This window comes from Tursiops truncatus, chromosome 13 (assembly GCF_011762595.2).
Source record: "Tursiops truncatus isolate mTurTru1 chromosome 13, mTurTru1.mat.Y, whole genome shotgun sequence".
In the NCBI taxonomy this organism is placed as follows: Eukaryota; Metazoa; Chordata; class Mammalia; order Artiodactyla; family Delphinidae; genus Tursiops; species Tursiops truncatus.
In genome coordinates, this window is record NC_047046.1 from 18959111 (window position 1) to 18984712 (window position 25602).

Here is a 25602-nt window from a genome sequence, read left to right on the forward strand (position 1 = left end):
CGTTTCAGCCACTGCAACGGTTCTGATGTCCAGTTACACGAGAAGGAAAAAATCAGCAGCGTGCCAAACCTGTCCACCAGTTGTAGAATCCGACCCCTTCCCAGGAGCTTCTCAAGCCCAAAGCGAGACTGGTTCTTTCCCCGTAGGGGGCAAGTGAGCCCCGTGGGTTTACAGCTCTGTCCCCCTGAACCAGCACCCCTGCCATCTTGGCCTGTGGGTCTGGCTTTGAAATGGTGTTTGGGGCTGAGACCAGCAGGATATTGTCTGCGGCTCTCAGTCCATCTGGGCTCCCTTTAAACCAGGCGGGTGAGGCCCAGGGAGCTCCAGGGAGCTGCTTTGACTCCCACCTGACGATTTAATCCCCACTCACTGCTGGTCACTTCCATTCTAGGGGTTTACACACACATCTGGCTCGGCCCCTCCTTTGCAGGGGCCAGGTCCTCCCTGGTAAATATAACGATGCCTGGCCCCCGGCTTTCCACCTGGCCCAGTTCAACAAATGACATTCCCCGTATACCCACCCTCGCAGGCCACTGGACAAACTCCTAGAGCAGTTCTAAAGTTTGGCAAAACTGAGTGTGGACTTTGGGCTGGGACACTTTTCAGAGTCATGTGTTCTCCGGTGTAAGGAGGCTGAAACTCGCCAAAGCTAAGACATATATTTGTATGGTCTTCAACAATAGCTGAGTGAAGTACGGTTACTGTCCCCATTGTACAGATCGGGAAACTGAGGCCCAGTGAGGCCAAGGGACTGACCCAGGGCCCTACTGCCAGGCAGGGGCAGAGCAGGGCTTGGAACCCACGCTTGTCTACACAAGGGGTTCCCACTTGAAATCTCCTTCTTTCCCTGGGAAACCCCGCGCAAGCCCCATTCACTGTTAGTTAACCCAGACCTTGCCAGGGTCCCCGCGTGGCTAATATTAGGACCTGATGATGTTTCAGTGCAAGAATGGAGAAGGAACAAGGGGTGTGTCCCCCACGGGAGGCTTGTGGCCCTTTTGCTCTCACAGTGTTTGACTAACCTGTCTTTACTCCCCCTTGGCCATGCACACCTGGGAATCCTTTCTCTTTAGGGACCGTGAGTGGATCCCAGTGGTCCCTAGAGCCACCTGACAGCCATGGGGCCCACCTGAGGCCTGGGTCCCCGGTGTGGGTTCTCTAATTACTGCTGGAAGCCATCCCTCGCCTTCAACGTGCTATAAATAGGAAGCTGGAGGAAGAATTAAAAAAAACGCCACTGGCTCTTTTCCCCAGTGTGGGTGGGTTGAGTTGAAAAACCATCAGGCCGCCAGCATCGCAGTGTTGGAAAGCCTGAGGGGGTGGAGGGTGGCTGCCGCGGCTGAAACTCAGAGGTGGCCCTGGACTCGGCCACATCCTCTTCTGTTTTCATTCTCATTGGCAGCGCAGGCTGCAGAATTGGATTCTGAAGCTGAGAGTCCTCCAGTGACCTGCCCCTTGGGGTAGTGACAATGACTGTGATTTCCCCAAGGCCACAGTGTAGCCCAGCCTGACTGTGACCCTGCTGACATGTTCCAGGGGGATTGGGAGGGACTGGTCCTGGCGATGCCCTGACCTTCCTCCAGGAGGGAAGCAGCAGAAACAGCCTCCAGCCTCTCATTTGAACACCACCTCCACCCGTGGTGTCCCTGCCCAGGCCACTTCCCCTCTCTGGACCTCGGATTCCTGGACCCTAGGTGAGGTCCCAGACAGCTCCAACGCACTCGGTGGAAAACCCAGGCAGGAGAGCAGAGTCATCATTTGCCAGTGGTGTGCGTGAGAGTGTGCACGGGTGCATATGCAACTCTGGTTATAAATTGTGTATTAAAAAAAACCCCGGTGACGCACTGGGAAGGGTACCTGTGCAGAAAGTGAACTTCACACTGGTTGGAAGATCCTTTGCAGGTAGGACCATCTCAGCAGTGTTTGGTAGAATCTAATACTAGTACAGTATAGACAATAATGTATAAAACGTTCTAGTAGTCACAACCAGGCATGGGCTCAGAGAGGTGAATCGAGTTACCCAAGGTCACACAGCTGGTAAGAGGCACAGCCAGGACCGGAACCCAGGTCTGTCTGACCTCAGATCCACCATGACGCTTGGACTCCCACATCACGTGGGTTTTCCAAGATGAGTTGCTTGGATAGATCCCTTGCCTGCACTTCTTTTGTGGCAGGAGAGGGGGGAGCAAAAAAATCACTCTGCCTTCCCCAGACTTCCCGCAGGCCTCACCAACAGATCACTGAAATGTTATTTATCATGAAAACATCTGGGAACAATAGCAGTTCTCAGGGCCAAGCTTGCGCTGTTGGCTGTTAAAACGCTGTTTAGAATTAAAGTGGAGGCGAGGAAGGTGTAACCCAGGAGGCTGAGTTGATGGGTTGATGCTGGGCTGCCTGGGTTTGACTCCCATGGGTCTCTGGGCAGGTCACTTCGCTTTGAACCTGTTTTCCCACATCTGGAAAATGAGATCCTGACCATGGGTAATGCTCTCCACTCTCCCAGTGGGAGCAGAATATCGGAAGCCCCCCCAATTTGTTTTTCACATCTGGAGATGACATTTATGAATTACCCCAGCGTGGGTCTCCATGTAGACAGTCGGTGCCCAATCAGTGTTTAAAAATAAAATAAAAGAGAACAAAGTGCAGTGGGGTCTGTTGGGGAACCAAGGGGCTGGATGCACTGGGAGGACCTCAGCCCTGGCCGCCTGCTGCCTCCCTCCCACCTGGAGTGTCCAGACCAGCCCGGGCCTCCGATTATCTTAGCCTTGCTGCCCCACGGGGGTGAAGGAAGCACCTAACACTCTGTGTGCTTAATTCGCGTTTTTATTTGGGAAGCTAGAGGTTTAAGAGTGGGCAGAGGGAATGCTAGACTTAGAATGCCACTGGGGAAATGGGAGAGGGAGGGTGAGGTGCTTCAGCCCAGGCTCCTAAGTCAGCTCACCAGGTACCAGAAAACACCGTCTGTGGTGGCAGCAGCACTTGTAACAACAGGTGCCTCGTCCGCTGCGCTGGCCCATCCCTCCTCCTGGATATCTGCCTGGCTGCCGTCACCTCCTTCAGGTCTTTGCTCAAACGTCTCCAAACAGACACTTGCCCTGATGGCCTGTTCAACATTGCAGCACCCCCTGCCGCACCGCCCCAGCACTCCTCAGCCCCTGCCCAGCTTTATTTTTCTCCGCAACACGAATCACCTCGCAGCACAGTCTGTAGTGCACTCTTTTCTGTATTCTGTCTGTTTTCCCCCCTAGGATGTCAGCTCCCCCAGGGGAGGGACTTACCTGCTGTTCAAGGTGTTTGCGCATGGCCGGTGCTCAGGTGACTGACAGGAGGGAGGAAGGGCTTCCTGTGTCCCCGGGCCTTTGCACTTACTATCGTGTGTAATCTTTAACTGCCTGGAGAGGTGGGTTCTGTAGTCCCCATTTTTATAGATGAGGGCATTGGAACTTGGTTGCATAGTAATTTAGTAACTCGGTGCCTTCTTTATATCATCCACAGTCTTGGGGCTTGGTCCTTCCCTCCCTCCTTCCCTCTCTCCCCTTGCTCTCTTTTTCCCTCCCTCCATCCCTCCCGACTTCCTCAAAGCACCTGTATTGTGCTGGGCACTGGGTCTGGCCCTGGGAAGAGGGAGGTAAACCCAATTTGATCCCAGCCCTCAGAGGCACGAGTCTTGGGGTGGGGGGGTCAGAGCTGACACAAGCCCCTGCCACCCAGTGTCCTAAGTGCTCTAGGAGAGTTATGAGTCAGAACTGCTTGCTCCCCTGTGCTCCCCTGTGGAGATCTGGGTCTTAAAGGTAGAGTAGGAGCTCCTCAGCAGACCAGGCAGGGACAGGCATTCCAGGCAACACAGCATTGCTCGTGGCGGAACCACACATGGTCCAGTCTCCCTGAAGCAGGATCTAGGCAAGGAGGAGTGGCCAGCAAGGGGCCTGGAAGGTGTCCTGGGGGCTGCAGGTACCCAGCCAAGGAGCTTGGACTTTATCCAGCTGGCACTGGGCCAGGAGAGATGTCAGTCCAGGAGCCTCCAGGAGCCTCCAGCTCGCCTGGGTTTTGCCGCTGGGAGCCTGGTAAAGGGGGTGAATAATGGGGGGTGCTCAGCTGAGGTTTCTGCCCTGCCCAGGATTCTCCGTCCTGTCCTTCGTCTCCATTGCATCTCACTCCCCTAATTGCTCCGGGTTTCCCCTCCAGAGAATAACGTTTACAGCCAAGGCCTTATTTCCCGGAAGCCGAGGATAGTAATTGCTGCAAGAATTCTTACAGTTCCTATAAATCCCGCCAGCTCCTCTAAAGGAGCGTCGACCTGGGTGGTGGCACTGTGGTGATCTGTACCAAGAATTCCGAAAACACTTAATTCCTAAAAGCCCCTCGTATCATCCTCTTCAGCTCTGTGTCTCCTGCTGGTTTCAGAGCCAGAGAGGTGATACTGACTTACGAGCATCATAGCAATTGCAGTCATTTGCCATTGCCTACCACTCACCCAGCACTTCACACAGAACATCAGCCCGTGCAGTGCTGGCATCAGCGATGGCCACTGGAGTGGTTCTCTGCTGTTACTGAAGCCCAGAGAGGTGAAGCAGCTTACCAAGGGCCACACAGCTTCTAAGAGCCAGGGAGCCAGGACTGGAGGCACCTGTCAACCCAGCATCCCTCTTCCCTGAATCCCTGCATGGTCTGTAGCTAACATCCCAGCCCCTGCCTCTCTCCTCTCACTTCTGACTTGATGCCCAAGGAATAAATGCTGGGCTCCTTGACGTTTCCTTGTCACTTCACATCCTATTCCTTTGCCTTAACCGCCCCTCTCCTTCCCCTGGCTAGTTCCAGCTCCTCATGAAAGACTCAAGAGTCACTGCCCCTAGGAAGCCTTCCTGATCTCCCCCAGGCCCTTCCTCTGGCTGCAACCATTCCAGCCCATTGCCCTTCCTGTTCCCTGTTAAAATGATCTGCTTACACGTCTACTTCCCCAACTTGATTTTAAGTTGCTCCCGGGCAGATATCTGAGGTGCCGCAGCATCATTAGCAGAGAGCTGGCATACAGTAGGCACTGAATAAGTGCTTGTTGTCCTGGGCAAGCTCCAGGCAACCTCTGAACCCCCTTTCTGTTGGAAAGTCCCAGATCCTGCGGCTTGTGCGATGGACATGTTTCTTTCTCCACCTTTCCCCTTTTGCGTGGTGGCGTTCTATAGGAAGGGCTGGATAGGGCACCACCAGTTGGCCCAAGAGGGTGGCCGCTCCCTGCCTGGCAGCAGAACCCCTGGATGATGTTCTGACCCAGTGATGCAACCCCAGTGATGGCCCCTATTTTACAGAGGGGGAAACTGAGGCCCCATGAGACTCACCTGAGGTCACACAGCTCATTAGAGGCACGGCCAGGGACCCGAGGTCTGCCTGAGCCCAGGCCCCTTCTCTGTGCTGAGTGGAGGAGGTGGGTGGGAGTCCAGGGCAGGCCCAGCAGGCCTGGGCAGTAGACATTCTCAGGCTGTTACCCTCCCTTTCTCTAAGGCCTCATCTGTCTGCTCCTCTGTCCCCAGATACTCTCACGTGAACACCAAGGCTGGGAAACAGGAAGGACCCTGCCCTGCCGGCGGCAGTTAAATCCCCGGGTGGGGCCAAGTCTGCGTCTGTAGGAGACCAAGCACCAGCTCTCACCACGACAGGGAGAAGGTGAAAAGGGGCTGAGCACCATTCTGCCCCTCCCCCTGGGCCAGACAGCCACAGTGCTCGCCTGCCTGGGTGTGTTCCGGGTCCTTCTCCTAGTTAAAAAAACTACACAAAACACGCTCACCGTAGAGAAATGAGATCATAGACAAGAAAGAAGAAAACAGTTACTTAATATTACCACCCCTAGAAATATTCTTTATAACATGTCTATATCCTTTAAGATTTTTTTGCATATATGTGCAAAATGTATACATATATATGAATATGATATATACACACGCATATATAAGTATATTCATATTTTGCCTATGTGCAATATATATGCAAAATATATACATAGATATATAATATATGCACATGTGTATATAAATCATCTTTTGTATATGTTTGCATATATGTGCTATATACATGTATACATATATCCTTGCAAATATATATATGCAATATATATACATATATTTGCAGATAGATCAACAAAATGGAATTATACTGCAGGAATGCTTTCGTACCTAGTTCTCTTTCATTTTCTCTTCTAGGACTAACTTCTCACGTCATGAACATGGACCTGCAGCCTCATTTTCAGTGGCTGTACTATATTCCATTTTTCCAGTTAGGCCCACTTTATTTAGTCAGGCCCAAATTGATTTTTGGACACGTAGGTTGTTCCCAGTCTTTTTGCCGTATAAATAATGCTGCAGTAAACATCCCTGGACATTCATCTTCACGCACCTGCATAGCCAGAATAACTTGTAGAAGCCGGGTAACTGGGACGGAGGCAAAGAGCTCTTGCAGCACACTGACTAAATCCCTCTGGTGTCAGCTAGACCTCGGTGTGAGCACACGTGCGCGCACACAGGCAAGTTGCTTAATTCCCCTGAGCCTCCGTTCTCTCCTGTATAAAACGGAGCAGCAGATATGCAACCCGTATCCATCGTTCTGAAATCCACAAAGCTCTCCTTTGTAGCAAAACCACCCTGTACCAATGTACTGACGTGAGGTTATTAATAGTATTTACACACGGTGTGACTGTTCGTACACGTTGCTGCGGAAATATTAATACGTTTGCTTGTGGGGTGTTGCACTGCACCAGTGTTTATCCACTTTTTTGGGTATTTTTTTCGTTATCATCCCCCAAAGGGCCTTTTAAAACTTTTTCTTAATTGCCGTTCCATGAAATTTTAATATCAGTTAATATTGTACACCTGTATGTGTACTGTATGCATATCTGTGCCAAGGTTCCCCCCACCAAGAACCAATTTTCATCCCCTTAGGGACAGTATCGTTCCTGTAGAGAATGCATGACGTAGACCAGTCGTTCTCAACCAGGCGCGGCTTTGCCCCCCAGGGACATTTGGCAATGTCTGGAGACAGTTTGGGTTGTCACAGCTGTGGGTTCGGGCATCGGTCGGTACAGACCAGGAAGACTGCTAGCCTCCTCCAGCGCACAGCGCCGGCCCCCCTGCAACGGGCCAGAGTTCTAAGGTTGGCAGACCCTCCTCTAGACCCCACTGGGGGTTCCTCCCAATATACAGTGTGTGCACTCGCCTGTTGCCTTTCTAAAATCTGAATTAGAATGCATCTGGCCCCTGGGTTAGGGGTCAGGGCCGGCGGAGCTGTGACACTAAAACCTACTTCACAGGTCGGTGGGAGGACCCTTTGGGAGCTGATGCAGTAAAGTGAATTTCTTGGCACCTGGCCGTGGTCCATGCTCACCCAGGATGAGCCAAAGTGCCTGAGTGCCGGACGTCCAGGGTCCCGCGCCTGGATGCTGTCTCCACATTGAGAAATACACGTTCGGGAGCCTTTCAAAATCACGAGGTTTGCCTTCCAAGTCCCGTTAAGTGGGTGCTGGCCCCAAGGATGCCCAGGGCTTTTCCAGCATGCCTGAAAGCTTGCGTGGGCACCAGCTCCTTGCAAATGGGTCTGTTATTTTGTTTGTGGGCTTTGACCAAGGTGCAGTGTCTGTTTGAACATGCCTCTGGGCTTGGCCAGCAGCCAGTGGTAAGCTGGCCTGGAGCAGTGCATGGGGACCAGCCCCTGAATCCTGGAGCTCAAGACGGAGGCTTCCGAGTGCTCTCACCCACTTGTGGCCCAGTGAGCCACGTGGTGAGCAAATGGCACCCTGAAGCAGGCAGTTCCGCCCTGACTTGGGTGCTAAGAGCTGGTCAAAGAGACACCATCCACCGGGCATTTTCCAGGGCCTCTCTGGCTTCCCGAGGGCTGCACTGGGAAGCAGAGGTGGATCAAGTTGTGAGTTAGAACAGGCGGCGCCCTGGACCCTGGGCAGGGTCTTTGAACAAAACCACAGGCTGGGCTGGGCACCAGAAGGAAACGGGGCCCTTGGCTCGGTTCCAGGCGATGGAATGTTGGCCCAACTGGTTTTCCTCCTTCACTGGAGCTGGGCACTCATAAACAAGGGAGCTGCCAGGCCCGTCAACAGCAGAGAGGTCCCGGGCTCTCCCCTGCCCCTGCCCTGCCCCCACTCCATCCGTGCTCCGTGCCATCTCTGCAGACCAGCCTCTTATCCTCACGGTGGGTCCTTAAGCCTTTCCTGCAGGGCTACTCCTCAGGGTGGATGGGATGGGTCTGTCCAGTCCCCAGCATAGCCCGCTGTCAGTGAAGATGGTGTTTCGCTTCACCTGTTCCTAGGCTGTTCTGTCACCTGCACTGCCTTCTCCATTCTCCCCCAACTGTTCAATCTGACCCACTTTTCAAGGCCTGGTCCATGCCACGTGCCCTCTGTCACCGGCCACTCCTGAGCCCCTGTGTGCACTCTCCTCCCCTTCTGTCTGGGGCCCCGAAGTACTTTGGGTACCTGGGATAGGAAATCATTAATCATGGGGCCCAAGGTGACCAAGGGGGTGATCTAAGGTGGAATTGTCTGCCCCTTGTTCCTAGTAAACTTTCTGTAACAGCTTTGACATCTCCGTATCAGCACTTAAAATTCTACTTCATTGTTTTTGATGGCAGCATGGATTCCCTTGCAGGGATAAGCCTGTTTACAGATGCCCTTATGGAAAGATAACTGGGTTGTGTTTGCTGTTAACCAAAAACCAAATGCTGCTGCTGTGAGCACCTTTGGGTGTGTGAGTTGATGTATGTATGTACTCGTGTGTGTATTGTATGTTATCTGTGTTTATTGTGTATGTGTTGTCTGTATGTGCAATGTGTGTTATGTGTGTTTGTGGTCTGTGTGTATTTGTGTATATATATATATGTGTATGTGTGTATGTGTTTGCATTTGTGTGTATGTATGTGTTTTTGTGTATTTTTTTGGTGTACATGTATTTGTGTATATATTTGCATATGTGTATATTGGTGTGTATGCATCTGTGTGTGTGTGTGTGTGTGTGTGTGCATGCGCATCTCTCTGGGTGAATCACCGGAAGCAGGGGTAATGGAGCAGTGCTGTAAGATTGTAATGTGCCCACAGATCGTGGAGGAGGTGGTGGGTGTGTCCTGCCCGGGAGAGATGCTGGAGGATTTGGGATCCTGAGGCAATGGACAGACACACCAGCTCCCCGCTTCCTCCCCGGGTTCACACTTACGTCAAGGCTGCAATTCTGTCGCCTGACAAGTTGAGCCATCGCCTGAAATAAACATGAGAGAGATGTTTTGACATGTGATGTTTCAAAAAAAAAAAACAGAGTCAAATTTTGCTGAGACTGTTTTAAGAATCCCTCCAGGAGAGCCAAGTCAGGGTGGATGGGAGCAGATCCCATGAAGAGGAGATGCTAGGAAACATGAAAGAATTATGTATTTACATAGAATCATACATTTTAACGTTTATTTTTAAAAACTACCAACAGTAAATGTTACAAAATACAAAAAGGGGTAGAATTTTAAAGCTATGTCTCCCTCTCTCCCCCTCCCCCCGTCACTCGGTTCCCCTCCCAGAGGCAAGTGTGATGACAGTTTTCCCGTGTCCTTCTCACATATTCTGTGCATTCTCAAATATTTACGTATATATTTTTCCTCGCTCCACCTGTTGCTTCCAGCCTTGCCTTATTCACTTGACAGTGTATGTTGGAAGTCACTCCATATCAGGACACATACATCTTCCTCATTCCTTTGAACAATTAAAGAGTATCCCATGCTATGACTGTTCTATAATTTTAAAATATAAAAATACATTTTAAAAAAACAGAATTCCCTTTTATCTTGGCTCATCTTAACCTTAGCACTGTAGACCTTTTATTAATAGAACTTTAGACTTAAAAGGAAATTGGATTTGTCTGTGTAAAAGTATCTCAGGACTTCTAGAATGTTCTCTGCCCCTTCCCCACGAAGCGGGGCATAGAAGGTTCCTGGGTCCTGGTTATTTGGGGGGGATTGTCCTCCCTCCCTGGATCCATCTCTCCCGTTTTGCACCTTAAAAAATTATCACAGGGCTTCCCTGGTGGCGCAGTGGTTGAGAGCCCGCCTGCCGATGCAGGGGACACGGGTTCGTGCCCCGGTCCGGGAGGATCCCACATGCCGCGGAGTGGCTGGGCCTGTGAGCCGTGGCCGCTGAGCCTCCGCAACGGGAGGGGACACAACAGTGAGAGGCCCGCGTACCGCAAAAAAACAAAAAAAATCGCAGTCGCTTGTCCGCTTTCACTGTCAGCATGCTGAACATGATGTTTTAGAAAAGAGATTTGTTTTTTAAAATGTAACAGAAATTAAAATTTAAGGGCATATATGAAAACAGACGGTCCTGGGATGTATCAAGAGTCTTTAAGTAGACAGTAATATCGTTCGTGGACATGAGAGAGGGGTTCGGGGATCACCTGTGGATCGTACATTCACTCATTCATTCATACACTGACTCATTCATTCACTCACTGATTCATTCATTCACTCATTCATTCATTCATTCACTCACTCATTCATGCATCCATCCATTGTCAGTTGCTCCCCTGACCACCGTGGCTGTCTCTTAACTTGGTGCCAGGGTTTGAGGGTGAACAGACCCCAGTGCCTGCCCTCAGGGAACTCACAGCCTGGAGGAGACCGTCAAACAAACAGTAAGCACAGTCCAGCACAATAAGCTGTATGATGAGCTGAGCACAGGGGGATTTTATGGGGTCCCAAGGGGAGACCCAGTCCCGCTGCCGATGGAGGCAGTCAGGAGAGGCTTCTTGGAGGAGCTGGTGCCTGAGCTGTGTTTCAGGGACACATTTCAGGCAGACCTGGGCCAGCACTGGCCAGCAGCTGATGGACTATACCAAGAAGTCTCCCAGAGGGGCGTTTCCTGGGTGCAATGACAGCAGGAGTTGGTGGAATGGGGCATAACTGGCCATAGACTTGGAGCCGCCTGTGTTTGAATCAGGTCCCTTCACTCACTCCTGAGACCCCGGGTGAGTCGCTTCACCTCCCTGTGCCTCGGTCTTCTCATCTGGAAACTGGGGTAATTCACAGTACCTGCCTCTTAGGGTTGTTGGGAGGACTAATCTCGGCAGCTTGGCGCGCAGGAAGAGCCGTATCAAGGTCCCTTCTTGTTGTACCTGTCCATCTGTGAAATGGGCGTGTGAAAGCATCTCCTCTGGGACTTAAGCTAGACGGCGCACATGAGAAATCTGACTTGGTGCCAGGCGTGCAGTGGGTGCTCCTTACACGTTCCTGGTCATGACTACCTTTATTGCCTCTTAGCCCACCTCGACACCCAGAGCATAGGGTGCCTGCCGGGTTTCTGGAGTCTGGGAGATGCCGCCTCCGAGGCCAGTGAGAGCCTGGGCCCCCCAGCCCAGCTGTCCTTTCTGTTTATAGACTTGGAGGTGGAGGCCGTCAGGAGAGCCAGACAGCCTCCACCGACCACGGAGCCCTGCGGGGCACCCCCCGCTGGAACCAGGCACGCCTCCTGAGGACCAGCTGCCAACGTGTGTTCCCGTCACTTTAGGTGACACACTTGCCCCCTAGAGTCAGCGTGTCTCTGCCGGAGCTGTCATTTTGCAGCCTGCGTACCCGGCTGGGCCCTGGAGGAGGGCAGGTGTGCTGGGGTCAGTTCACTCCGTGATGGAGGGGAGCAGCTGGCTGATGTCCGGGTCGGGAGAGATGTTGAGGGATCGGGTTAAGGCAGCCCCTTTGCTCTCAGCTGAGTGACAGGGCTGTCAGGCCTCTTTGTTAGAGTGTTTGTTTAAATGATGTGCTTCTGGGAACTAAGCAGTGGACGTCGTCGTCATCATCATCATCATCATCATCTCACCTGGAATCTATTTGGCACTTAATGTATGCTGGGCGTGCGCAGCTCTCACCAGATGTCTTACAAAATCCCCCCAACTCCCCTAAGCGCCCTCCCCATCCCCATTTTACAGATGGGAAAATTGAGGTTTTGAGAGGTTTGCTCATAGCTACCAAAAGGCAGAGCTGGATTTGCCCTGGTCTGCCCCACCTCAGAGCCTTCCCCACCTCCACCTCATCAGAGCCCCGGGGTAGGTTCACTTCCCATGTGCAGCCTGAAAGTCCGTGCTTTCCGTTGCTAATCGCCAGGCACTGCTAGCTCTTCCGTAGAGTGTTTATGAAAACTGATTTCATTCAAGGAGGGAACAGCATCATTTCATCATCAGTCAAGTGGGCAAACCCAGCAAGGGTGTGAACAGTCCAAACGGGCACTCCTTTAAAGGGGAAGAAACCAATCCCTCTTCACCAGGAAACAGCTGACAGCTCACACAGGCCGGCTTGGTGAGCTCCGGACATTAGCCGCCAGGCAGAGGTGAGCCACCAAGTGGCAGAGGGCCCCTGAGACCTGCCATCCCTAGCCACAAGTCACCAAGAGAGGAAGCCGAGGCTCAGAGAAGTGGGGGCTTCGCTCGAGGCCATCCAGAGAGGGAGCCAGCGCTGAGCCTGGCACCTTTGCTCACCACGATGGGTCAGGGGACCCAGTCCAGGAACAGGTGTGTTCCTGTGGGGGGAGCCGCAGCACCACCGCCCAGGTGCGCCGGTTCAGCCCTGTCACTGAGGCCCAGCACACGTCCTCCACCTGTTCGTCGCTCTTGCCCTGTGCACCTCTCTCCCCGTGCCCATCTCCTGTGCACCTCTCTCCCTGTGCCCATCTCCGCGCGCCTCCCAGTGCCGGTTGTGTTTTCTCCGTTTGTTTTGCTCTCTGTCTTAGCTATGCCCCCATCCAAGCCACCACCGTGTGCCACACAAAGCCACACCTGGCTATACCTGACTACACCTGGCCACACCTGGCCAGACTGCACTGTTGTTCCCAGAGCCCATCGAGAAGGGTCAGAAACTGGTGTCCCACCAACCTTCCCCGGGAAGCACCATGTCCTGCCGTGGGGCAGGGGCAGGGGCACAAGTCCTGGCTTGTGTTGCCACCTGAGGTGACACTGTGGACTCTGAGAAGCCCATCAACTGCGCCGACGCCTCCTAGCTGGGACACAAGTCCACAGGGAGGGAACACTGCGGTTTTTGCTGACGGCACTGGGAGAGCGTTCTGAGGGCTCCTGTCCTGCACCGTTCCTGTCCGCTTCCTTCTGGCCTGACTGCCTTACCTTGTCCTCCCTTCTCTCCTTTTTGTTTTTTCATTCCTCCCCACCTTCCCTCTTCCCTCCCTTCCTCTCTCCTTCTTTATTATTCAGTGCGCACCTAACTCTGTGCCAGGAGCTGTAACTAAGCTCCGAGAGTCCAATGGTGACGAGACACAGCTCTCGCCTTTTGGAGGTTGTGTGTACTGGAAGGAACAGGCGTCCGAGGAACCGTCCAAGTGCTGAGAACCCCCGGCCGAGGCCAGGGCTCGGAGGGGCAGGACGAGGACCTAGACTCAGGCGGGAATCCGCTCGGAGGGGCACCGCGCACGCTGCGGTGTGAAGGAGGCCGCCCTTAGCCCGGCGAGCAGCTGTGCTGTGAGGGTGCACGGGGCGTTTGGGCGTCACTGCGGCTGCAGCACAGGGGAGGAGCGAGGGTGAGAAGAGGCGGCCAGGAGAGTGGGCGCTGGACATCCAGGCCCTGCGGGCCACAGTGGGACAGACAGTGCTCTTAAGAGCCTGGAGCGGGGGTCACAGGGTGGATGGGAGACACACTGGGGGACTCGGCCCATCCTTGGCCTGCTGCCCCCCTCCTCCCCTTTCTGGGCCTGAGGCCCCACCCTGGGTGCAGCTAGGGAATGCACTGTGGTAATCAGGCACAGACCAGGGGATCAGGACACCTGGATTCGAGGTGTGGCCAGGCATCCTTTCATCTCTCTGGCCCTCGATTTTCCCATCAGTGAGATGGTCATTGAAGGCCCTACAAAGGTCTCCATGTCAAGCCAGAGCTTGGAGAATGCAGCAGTTTGGGGGAGTATTTTGGGGCTTGGGTGTCAAGCAAACCAAGTTCAATTTGCAGCTCCACCACTTTTTAACTGTATCACCCTTGGGTGTGTCAGGTCCCCTCCCCGGGCCTCAGTCTCCTCCCCTGTAAAATGGGTCCATTACGGTTCCTACCACATAGCGTTGTTTGGGAGCATTAGATGGCAAAGTGAAAGGTCATGATAATCACCAGCGCTCACAGTAATGTTAGCCCTTGATATTATTGTTAGTATTATTGCTCAGCCATTGTGCAAGTCTGACCTGGGCACAAGGCAGGGAGGTGCCACCAGGCCCCGGGGGCACTGGGACAGAGCCAGCGTCACCCCAGCCTGGGTCCCATGACACCAGAGCACCCTGCACAGCTGAGAGTGTCTAGTTGCAGAGGGGGGAGGGGGACGCACGTCTTGAATTGCCCCGTCAGCCGCAGGCCACCGAACACCGTTCTGACTCAGGCTTCTTTCCCAGGCGGATGTGTCAGACACCCCAGAATACATGCAGGCGTAATATTTTCTCTTTTCCTCACTCCTTCCCTAATGACACGGCCTTTTCTGGGTAAGGAGCTCACACCTACTCAGTGCAGAAAAGTTATTTTCAGAAACATATTCCTCCAGCAAATATTTATTCAACAAGTACTCCAGGCCTGGCATGGTTCTAAGCACTGGGGTGCAGCAGTGGACGAAGGAGTCCCCATTTTCATGCAGCTGACAGTCTAAAGGGTATAGATCAGGGATCAGCCAGCTGCCTGTGGGCCAAATCCAGCTAGCCACCTGTTTTGTAAATAAAGTTTTATTGGAACACAGACGTTGTGCTGCTGACATGGTAACGACAGGAAAGCTGAAGTTGGGACAGAGACCCCATGGCCCACAAAGCCCAAAATATTTATTATCTGGCCCTTTATAGAAAGAGTTTGCTGGGCTCTGATAGAGATTAAGAAATGAAGAGCCCCCTTCTGATTTGTTTTTAATTCGTGATGTCTACTATATGATAGTGTTGGAGGAATGATTTAATTAATGTTATTTAATTTTATTATCTGATGATATTGGGATAAAAAAATCACAAGTGTGGATACTAACGAAAATCATCATCAATAATAGAAAGACAGCCCATTTCCTCACCACATACAGTGCCGCTGGTATCAGTTTTCTGTGGAAACGTCTGGAGGTTTCCTTTGCTTATTCTCACGTGCATTTACATATTTGTTTTTACAAAGCTGGTATCAACACATGTGCTGTTTTGTTACCTTTTTAAAAAAGTAATATTTGCTGGTATAAGGCAGACATCTTTCTGTGACAGTAAACATTCTTTCTGAGCATCATTTTCTTTGGCTGTGTTTATTCCGTCACGTGGATATATCATACTGTATTTCACCGATCCCCATCTTATTGGATATTTAGGACAATTCAGTGTTTTGCAATGTTATGTCCAATATTTTGCAATCTTTGCTGTCCTGCGGGGAAGCGTCTGTGTTCATAGGTCTTGGTGAGTGTGTCTAATGATTTTCTTGAGATGAATTTCTGGAACTAAAATTGCTGAGTCGAGGGTATGCATGTTTTAAATTTCAGGACATGTGTTGCCACTTGTTTAAACACAACCCTCAAAGGCGTCTGTTAGGCTGGTCTCCCCAGCCTGGGTGTTAGAAAACTGTCCATTATAGGTCCTGGGCTGCGGCAGTCGTGTTTGCCTGCAAGACGAGGGCCTAGAATTTTCACCTACCACCAGCTTGGGGCTTGGTGAGCTAGCCTGAGCAAGTGTTTTTTAAGCCCGCCAAGTTCGTGAGGCTTTTTTAGAGCATTTTAAAGCGCATTTCCTCATCTGAGCCTCTTGAAGCATCCTGGACAAGGTGGGGGGCTGGAAGGAGCCCAGAAAACTGGGTTCCAGGCCCCCCAGCTCTGCCTCTCACTCCCCGTGAGAATCCCTGCCTCTGAGTTTATCATCTATCTGAAAAAGTTCATCATCTGAAAAGGGCCAGCTGAATGGACTCAAGGGTCCTTGGAGATCTAAATGTTAAGATTCACGACTTACCTGGTGGTCCAGTGGTTAAGACTTCGCCTTCCAGTGCGGAGGGTGCAGGTTCAATCCCTGGTCAGGGAGCTAAGATCCCACATGCCTCATGGCCAAAAACCCAAAAACCATAACACAGAAGCAAAATTGTAACAAATTCAATAAAGACTTTACAAAATGGTCCACATAAAAAAAAATCTTAAAAAAAAATAAATGTTAAGATGTGATGACTTGGTGTGACAAATGGCAGCTGAAATTTGGGTTGTGGCTGGTTGATATTCATCGGGGGTGCATGTCAAAAAAAAGACCTGCCCATGACCCAAATGCGGGACTAATTTGGACACGTGTGTTCCTCAGACAATGCTTCTCTTTATCCATCATGTATTTTCAGACCACCTTGTAGATATCTACTCATCCGCAGACAGTGAGGGCTTTTATAGCAGCCGGTAAGGCAGAACTGATTTGGAAGAACACTCTGCCTTAAAGCTAACTTAAAAACCTGACTTTCAGAAAGTTTCAGAAGAGTTTTGGACCCTTTCTGTGGTTGATCTTGAGGCCTCGTAGCCCTGGGAGTGAAGATCAAGACTTGCTGATCTGAAGTGCCACCGGGGTCTGCTGCAGCGACGAGACATGAATCATTTGCACTGCACACAAGGTTACCAGGATACTAGTGGGAGAAAGTACTGACAGACAGCTTGATTTCTTAAGCCTCATTTGCAAGATCAATTCCCTTAGATGATCCTAACCCCTGGAGTACTCCAGATTTGGGGGTTCTGTGTAAAAACATAGGGACTGAGATGGCATTCAACCAAATACTTAACATCTGCGTTGTCCAGACATTGAGGCACAGAGAGGTTAAGTAACTTGCCCAAGGCCACACAGCCTGAATACAGGATCTATGTGATGGAGCCTGGATTTAAATCCAGGCATCTGGCTCCAGAAATAGTACTCATTCAAGGGAGACTGAAAAAAAAAAACACAGGTCAATTATAATGAACATGATTTGGGGAGTTCTACAGCAGTGCTCTTCAGTAGAAACTTTCTGCCATGATGGAAATGTCCTGTATCTTGTGCCATTCAATATGGTAGCCACACGTGGCTATGGAGCCCTTGAAATATAGCTAGAGCCGCTGAGGAACTGGATTCTTCGTATTTTTAACATTTTAATTAATTTAAATGAAATTTAAATAGCCACACGTGGCTAGCGGCTATCATATTGGACAGCACAGATATAGAGACTTGAGGTCTAGGGAATGGTGGGAGCTGGCTCCTGAGGCAGCCTTGGGTGAGGGGAGTTCAGGGAAGGCTTCCTGGAGGAAGAGCCAGCAAAGCTGAAACCTGAATGACAGCCAGGTGGTGGTGGCTGCTCCAGCAGGTCTGGAGGTGAGGGATAGCCAACTGAGGAATGTGAGAAGAGGAAAGCGGGCTGGAGCAGCCAGTGGGAGGGGCTGGGAGGGCCTGGGGATGGGGGAGGGGCGGGGGACGGTGGGGAAAGAGCCCCACTAATGAAAGTCCTACAAGCCATCCTTATGGTGTTTGGACTTGACCCTGGGGGAGCTACTGAAGGGTTTTGAGCAGAGACCCTGCAGGCTTAGATTTCAGTTTTGGAAAGTGTAACGGGAAGAGAATATATGGGGACGGGGGGGAGCAGAGGTGAGGGAGGCAGGGGGACCCCAGAGCTGGCCAAAGTCTTCCTGATGGAGACTTTGAAGGGCTTGGGGATTGATCCGACACGGGGATGAGAGTGACAGAGGAGTCGGGGATGCTGCTGTCCGGAATCCTGAGTCTGGCTTTAGGCAGTGGAGGGAGAAGACCTCCATCCCTGCCTGCGGGGATTACAGATCCCTGAGCGTGAATCTTAAACCTCTGCGGGAGGACCCACAAGTGGGGATGCGTGGAAGCCAATGTATTTTGCTGAGCACCATTTATTCCCCCCACACCCTGCCGCCCAGAGCCTTCCAAAGGACGTCAGGAAGCATTCCCCTGCCTCCTGCCCTGATTCCACCCTTAGCATCCTTCGGAACTTGCCATGCTGATTTCCAGAGGCCCCACCTGCAGATCCCTTCCTCTGTCACTCAGCACTGAAAGATCCCCATCTCTTGGGGGTTTTGAGGACCCGAGAAGAATCACACTTTGCCAGGAGTCCGTCCCCCTGCCTGACTCTGGGGAGGGCCGTGAACCTGATTCTGATCGCATCAGCTCCTGTGTCCCGAGCACCTATATGCCAGGCACTGAGCTTAACGCGTTCCAGGGCTTATCTCCCTGAAGCCTCAAAACAACCCTTGTTTTTCCACTGAGGAAACTGAGGCTTGGATGGGCGGAGTCCCTTGGCCAGACCACCCAGCTGGGGCAGAGCAGAGACAGCACCCTCTCCCCCCGCAACCCTGAGCTGTAAGCTGTCCCTGAGCGGTCACCTTGCTGCCTATGCTGAGCTTGGCACACACGGGGCACAGACCTAGCATGTACCGTGCAGCCGTCTGCAAGCTGCTGGGCACAAGGATGTCGAGTCCACCAGAGGCAGCCCCCCCAGGCCCCGGCCTCTGGCCTCCAAATCCGACCCACGTGGTGGGTTAAGTTAGGGAATGGCCGATTCTGTGATGGTAGGCCACCCTCAAGCAGGAAGCAGCTGGGAGCATGCTCAGATGACCACTTCCATTCTCTTAAGGATACTGGGCGTCTGACCATGTCAGGTGACCTTTCAAGGCAAAGGCATCCAAGTCTCCCCACCTGGGGACTGACTGACTCCCTCAGGCGTGCTAACAGCCACCCTCGCATGCTGCTGTGGACTTGCAGTTTGGATGGACTGTTCCAAGGCTGCCTTGTATGTGCTGGCCCTCCACCCTGCGATTCTCTGCCCAGGGAGTTCTCCTGTGGGAGTCACCAGAGATGTGTCACTTCAGCCCCAAGGATGTTCATCGTGTGGTTGATTATAACGGTGAACAGCAACCTAAATGCCACGACACGTGGGGATCGATTAAAGGAGCAATGCTGTGTCCGGGCAGCAGAACATTCTTCCGCCGTTAACCATGATGCTCTATGAGTTGCCCCAGATGAAATTCTGGGCAGGATTATGGCAGAATATGGTCACTAGGTGACGGGTGACTTTTAAATATTATTTTTTGTGCTTTTCTGTTATTTTGACATGTTTTGTAGCAAGCCTTTGTGATTTGGGTAACGAGGAAAAGGAATCTACAGGCAGCGAAATGAGGGTGTGTGAGTGTGGCTGTTTACCAGGGTGACTGAGAGGTTTATCCTGATTCCCTGGGGTCCTTGCACATACCTCGCCCATAGTATCCCCTCGTGGGGTACGCAAGTGTCTCCAAAAGGTGAGAGAAAGAGAATGAGGAAGGAGGTGGGCATTTATGGGGTGTTTCCTGAACGTCAGACCCTGCCCTTGGAGCTATCATGTGGGTCTTCTTATTGGCATCTTGCCACGTCCCTGTGCCCCAGAGAGGGAGACAAAAGCAGAACGTTTCCCCCAGGCACCTGCTCACTCTGCAGGACCCCACGTTTGCTCTGCTAAGGGTGGCTCCGTAGAAGCTGTGAAGAGGCGTGCTCCCCACTGGGAGGGAGATAAGCTACTGCAGGACAGTCTGCCCACCGCCACTAAGCACCTACTGGGTGCCAGGCAGGCTCTGGGTGGGGAGCAAAGGTGATGGAGTGTCCGATCTTAAAGGCTGCCTTGGCCGAGTTACAGAATCTGTGTAGTGACCCCCACCCCTGGTTCCCAAGTGCCTAGCACATGGTAGGTGCTCAGTAGGTGTCTGTGGCATAAATAACTTATATGTCAAACTTTACCTGGCACAAAAATGAGTCCCGAGTAGGCAGGGAGAGTGCAGGGGAAGGCAAGGTCACTGTGGGTGGTTGCCATGGCTTGGGGTGGGAGGGACGGATAGGAAGGGGGAAAGGCACAAGCAAAGCCACAGAGGCTGGAAGGTAAGGCTTGTGTGGGATGCAGTGCGTAGGTCTCGGTGGGTGGAATGGGCCTCTGTTTGGGGCAGGGCTAGGAGATGGGACTGGCCAGGGAACTGGGGGCTCAATCGCAAGGGGTGTTGGATCTCAGCAGGAGGGCAGTAGGGAGCTGTGGGAGGTGTTTGAGCAGGAGATCCAGAGCACATTGCGGCAGAACATGCCTCCTGACCCCAGGGGGACACAAGGAGTGAGACGCTCCTGCCGGTGTTTCTGGAACTGGGGGCCAAGTTGTTCTCAGCCCCTCGCCCCGTGACCCCCAACTCCCTCCATATTCCTCACCCACTGGCTCCAGGCCATCAGGAGATGGTGACTGGGAACATCCTTCAAAGCTCAGAAGCCAAGGCCATTTTTTTTTTAACATCTTTATTGGAGTATAATTGCTTTACAATGGTGTGTTAGCTTCTGCTTTATAACAAAGTGAATCAGCTATACGTATACATATGTCCCCGTATCTCCTCCCTCTTGCGTCTCCCTCCCACCCTCCCTATCCCACCCCTCTAGGTGGTCACAAAGCACTGAGCTGATTTTGAATTGCTATTGTGCCAATGGCCACCCAAGGGGCTGGAGTTTTGGTTTTGCCTTGAACATTCCAGCTGCTCCCAAGTGTCAGCCAGTTCAACAGTCAGTCACCGGGGGACGGGCTTTTAATTTGCCGAGTGAACAAGTTAGGGAGGCCAGCATTTTGATGGAGACCTGTGGGCTTCCCAGCATGTGCCAGGTACCAGGTTAGGCCCTTTGGCTAGTGCTGTGGTTAGCAGGACCCTCTCCCTAGGGTCCAGGCTGAGGGCAGAGACCAGTCACCGAGCAGTTGGTGACAGAACCGGGGATCCGGGCTGCGTGGGGCACAGTGGTTGCCAGTTTGGACTTGCAGTCCAAGCCCCCTGCCCAAGTTTGAGTCCCACCTCATCATTTACTGGCTGTTTGATGGGGGGCATGTCACCTCACCTCTCTAAGCCTCAGTGTTCTCGTCTGTAAAATGGGGATTGTAATGAGCTCCACCTCATGGGATTGCCATGGGACTGCAGCTCAGCGAGGTGATATGCAGACAGCTTGATCAACACCGGGGACAAGTTAAATGCTCCACGAAGGCTGTGCTGGTGATGCTGGTGGTGGAAGCATGGCGACTGTGAGAACCTGGTGGTGGGGGACGGGCGGGGGAGTACCGTAACCAGACTGATAAGTCCTGGGGGCAGTGAAGATGGAGAGAAGTTTGGCCAGGGGTAGTGTGGTGCCCACACAGGACGCAGGAGGGTGACCCCTTCATCTCAGTTTGCCTGGCTTTGGCACCCGCCGTCCTGCATCCTGCGATGTCTTGGGCAAACCCGGATGGTAGGTCACCCTCATGCCCAGCACAGACGTTTGGACCCACTTCCGAGAGCGGTAGGGAGCTGAGGTGGGTTCGAGCAGGGGCCGATGCGGTGTGAGTTACCAGCTGGGACCAGGTTCTGAGCATTTTCCCTGATAGAAACCTCTGGCTTGTCCTTGCAGGATCAGCTGAAGCAGTGTTTCTCCAGGCGGACCCCCGAGGCCAAGGACACTGACACCCTCGTGCAGGAAGCCGACAGCCAGTATGGGACGTGGCTGCACCAGCACCAGAGCGGGGAGAGGTAGGGCGTGTGGGGCGGGGCCTCTGGGCGGGAACCAGGGCGGCCCATCTGCCTCCTGATTTCTCTGTTACTAAGTAGAACCTGTTTTGTCTGTAACTATAAGAGCAAACCATTTCTTTTTATAAAACAGAAATTTAGAATGTACAGAAAACTTATTTGAAAATGATATATGAAATGTCCAGAATAGGCAATCCATAGAGACAGAAAGTAGATTTGTGGTTGCCAGGGGCTGGGGGAGGGGGAGGGGAGCGACTGCTCAGCAGGGACCAGATTTCCTTCTGGGGAGATGAAGATGTTCTAGAACCAGAGAGCGGTGATAGTTGCACAACACTGCGAATGCACTACTGGTAAATTTCATGTTACGTGTGTTTCACTACCATAAGAAAAAGATTACAAAAAAGAAAATGAAAATTGCCTCTAATCCCAGCACACAGCTATAACCTTCATTCATGTTTTTTGTTGTCTTTCTAGACTTTTTTCTATATGTATATTGTGTGTTTACAAATATAGGAGCATATTACAGATGCTGCCCTATAAGCTGTGTCAGCATTTAGTATCACCGCTGTTAGAGGCTTGTAGGGCCCCTCAGGTGTCAGCCTGGCTGGGAAGGATATTATTATGACTGTGGCAGAAGCCTGAAGGTCACAGCATCGCCTGGATTCAGGAGGCAGGCGGGTCTGAACTCCAGCTTCGCTCCAGCTGGCTGTGAGGTCCCGGGTAAATTAGTCATATTTGCCGGATTTCACCCTCCTTCTCCATAGAAGGGGGATGACGCGCATGAAAAGAGCCAAGATCTGTTGAGCGGACAGGCCGAGCACCGTTGTAAGCACTGAAACATAACATTTAGTCTATCGCCCCATCTTGCAGAGGCGAAGACTGAGGCACGTGGGGTTGTCAGCAGGGTAACCTGTGCAGCAGTTGGCATATTTCCCGGCACTTAGTAGGAACTTGATACATTGCACCTGTGCATTGTTTTAAAAATGCAGTTTTTCTTCTCTCCCTTGGGGGGGATCGAACACAGCAGCAGCTTCGTGGACACCGGGAGGTGGGCCTGCCGTGTTCTCAGCTCACACTTCCCACCGGCGGGCCACAGGATCGCACGGTGTTTTGAAGTCAGGGAGACCCGGGTCGACCCCGGCATGGCCACTTACCAGCTGTGTCACTGTGTGACTCAGTTTCCTCATCTGCGGGTCTCATGCCCAGGGATATGGTGTGTCCATGGCTGAGCTGGACTCAAACCCAGGTCTCCCATCTCCTTCCCCTGCCCCCACCCGTCAGGAGCGGCCACACCCCTCTGCTGGTTTATGTCCCATAGCTGTCATTGGTACTAAAGCTGGGTGGAGGTTGATGGAATTGGAAGTGGGTAGGAAAAAGGGAAGCACAGGTTCCTTCCAGTACCCATGAAGGCTTTTTGTTTTCTTTCCTACCCTGTGATGTGTGTTAATCAGTGAGCGAGTCTGGAAGCCCGGGTGTCCTGGTTTTGCGGTCACTGTGTGACCCTGGGAGGCCCCTTCTCCCTCTGGGACCTGGCATCTCCCCTGTGTCCTGGGGTCGCCTCCTGCTGTCTCCAGGAGGCACTGCAGCTCTTCCTCCGGGAAAGGGCCCCAGAGCTGCTGTGCTCCCAGCCCTGAGCAGCGGCGCCACCTGCAGCCTCCTCAGTGGTATTTCCCTCATTTTTTGTGGATTTGCCTCAGTCGCACCCCACACCCAAACATCCTGCCTATTCCAAGGAATAAATTCTTCCCCGAGCTGACGAAAGCATGGCTGTGCTCCTGCACTGAAACACCAGTACACCTGGGTTGCAGGTTCTGCCCAAGGGTGCGGCTCAGGGGTATTTCAGGGCAGACCCTCCTATCAGTGAGGTGGTGTCTGGTGTGCCCGTCCCCCCTTCCTCAGGGTTAGGCTTTCCTGTGCTCTTGGCTTTGGGGTCTTTTTAAGGGGGGAGCGGAGAGCCTATTTAATTTAATGGTTTGATTTATTGACATATTTTCTATCTTGTGTGGTTCCAATTATCCAAGTGGTACTTGGAACACATTATGGGCAGAAATTCCAGGAGGAGAGGGTCATGGACCTGGATTCTGGGGTCAGGTCTGTCCCTTTGGGCAGGCTACTTCACGTCTCTGTGCCTCGGTTTCCTCATCTTGAGCGAGGTTAGTATTTAATTTCCTGAGGTTAATCCTATCTCCTAGGGTTGTGGACGTTGCAGGATTATAGGTAATCACCATAGGATTGTGAAGAGGATGGAAGGATACAGTTTTTAGCACAGGGCCTGGCGCATAGTAAGCGCTCCGTAAATCTTGAGTGAGTGAGTGAATGAATGAGTGGCTGAGTGAATGAATGGATGGATGAAACGATGCAGGAGACTCCCCCCCTCCTGCTCTCCCGCTGGCGACTGCCAGTGATTACTTGGTCTACATCAGCGCTGTGCAACAGAAATACAGCGCCAGCTGCAAACCCGAGGCAGTTTTAGTGTTCCAGTAGCCACGTCAGTAGAAAAGAAACAGGCAAAATTAATTTTAATAGTATGTTCTGTTGAGCCCAGTAGATCTGAAATACTACCATTTTAACATGGAATCACTATAAAGTCATTAACGCGGTATTTTACGTTCGTTTTTTTTTTTCACTCAAAGTGCTGGGAATCAGTGTGTACTGACTGTCCTCAGGGCCCAGCTCAGCCCTCACTCGCCGCATCGCAAGGGCCCAACGGCCCACATGTGACCAGTGGCTCCCGTATTGGACGGCGCAGGGTTAGAGGGTCTTGAACGGGACATTCTGCACCCATTCTGCACCTGTTCAGGTGTTGTAGAGGCACCATGGACAGCACCTGGCTGGGCCCAGAGTGGTTCTCCTAACTGGGACGTTCTGTCTCTTGTTTCCTGGCATATAAAGCACAGCCCACACCCTACCTTCTGCCACTTCCCTTCCTTGAAATTCAGGTCTCTGAAACAACCTGCCCGACCAGGCCTCCCTCCCTTCCTTCCATTCTCATAGCTTGGCCCCCGAGTCCCCATCCCCGGACAGCAGTGCCACGTCGGCTCAGAAGCAGCCCCCCAGCAGCCGCCTGTCTTCCCTGTCCTCCCAAACGGAGACCACCTCTGCTGGGGACCAGCACGACTGCTCCAAGGACCAGCAGAGCACCAGCGTGGACCGATCCAGCACGGACCTGGAATCCACTGACGGGATGGAGGGGCCGCCCCCAGCGGATGCCTGCCCCGCAAAGAGGGTGGACGACTTCTCCTTTATCCATGTAAGTCAGTCGTTGGGAGCACGTGCTGGAAACAGTCATTTCTTCTTAAAAGGACGTTCTAGCATCTCCCGATGAATTACCCCTTTCCCTGGTAGAATCTGTGTGCCAGGGCCCCCTGTGGTGGGTGCAGAGGGCACAGTCTGAGATGGGACTGAAGTCTACATGAGGCTTGTACCTGCCACACACCAGCTGTGTGTCTTGGGGCAACTGTCTTCACCTCTCTGAACCTCGGCTTCCTTGTCCACCTGTAACCAGTACAGTGGGTTTCACAGCTGTGAGTGCAATCATATGTGTACAAATTAAAACTGAGCTGAGCCCTCACCTGTTAGGCGAACAGGCCATCTGGCCTCTCACCCCTGGCGGGTGGGAGGTGCCTGCCTGAGGCCTGCAGATCTAGGCGTGCAGCCTGGACTTCGCTCAGACCAATTCTGCTGGGGGTTCTTACCAAGGTCTTGCCAAGTGGGACCATGTCCCTGGAGCCAGGGAATCCAAGCCTGTCTGTAAAGGGGAGCCTCCTCAGGCTTGGGCAGCCCTCAGAACTCAGCTCTTCTGGGGCCCACGGAGAGCCACCCTACAGGATGCTAGCCACCCAAGTCCAACTGCCTCCTACCCAGCCCCTTCTAGACCTGCAGGGGTCAGGCAGGTTGTCCTTTTCAATCCTTGAGACACAGGGGTTTTATGATTCTCCTTCCCTGACAATAGGGCTACCTGCCCACCCTCCTGAGGATGCAACATCTAAGTGATGCAAAATCCAAAACAGAGCCTGTCTCCTCAGCGAAGCCTCACGTCCACACCCTTAGAGATGACCACACAGACGCCCCCAGAGAAGGACCATCACTGCTTTAGG

General features: G+C 52.5%; 1 protein-coding gene across 12 annotated transcripts in view; it reads left to right on the forward strand.

The window, feature by feature from the left end:
- The window catches only part of KIAA1671 (KIAA1671 ortholog), a 185991-nt gene that overhangs the window by 146517 nt on the left and 13872 nt on the right, over positions 1-25602 (forward strand). For 8 of the 12 annotated variants that reach the window (XR_012325232.1, XM_073790251.1, XM_073790253.1 and 5 more), the window contains 2 exons: positions 21390-21508; positions 24500-24755. Coding sequence is in view for 7 of the 12 variants with exons in the window: in XM_073790251.1 (XP_073646352.1) it covers positions 21390-21508; positions 24500-24755 (375 nt within the window). In the remaining 5 variants the exon portion in view is untranslated. Of the gene's footprint in view, positions 1-21389; positions 21509-24499; positions 24756-25602 lie in introns of those variants that run through there. The other 4 variants (XR_012325235.1, XR_012325233.1, XM_073790254.1 and 1 more) reach the window with 2 other exon arrangements.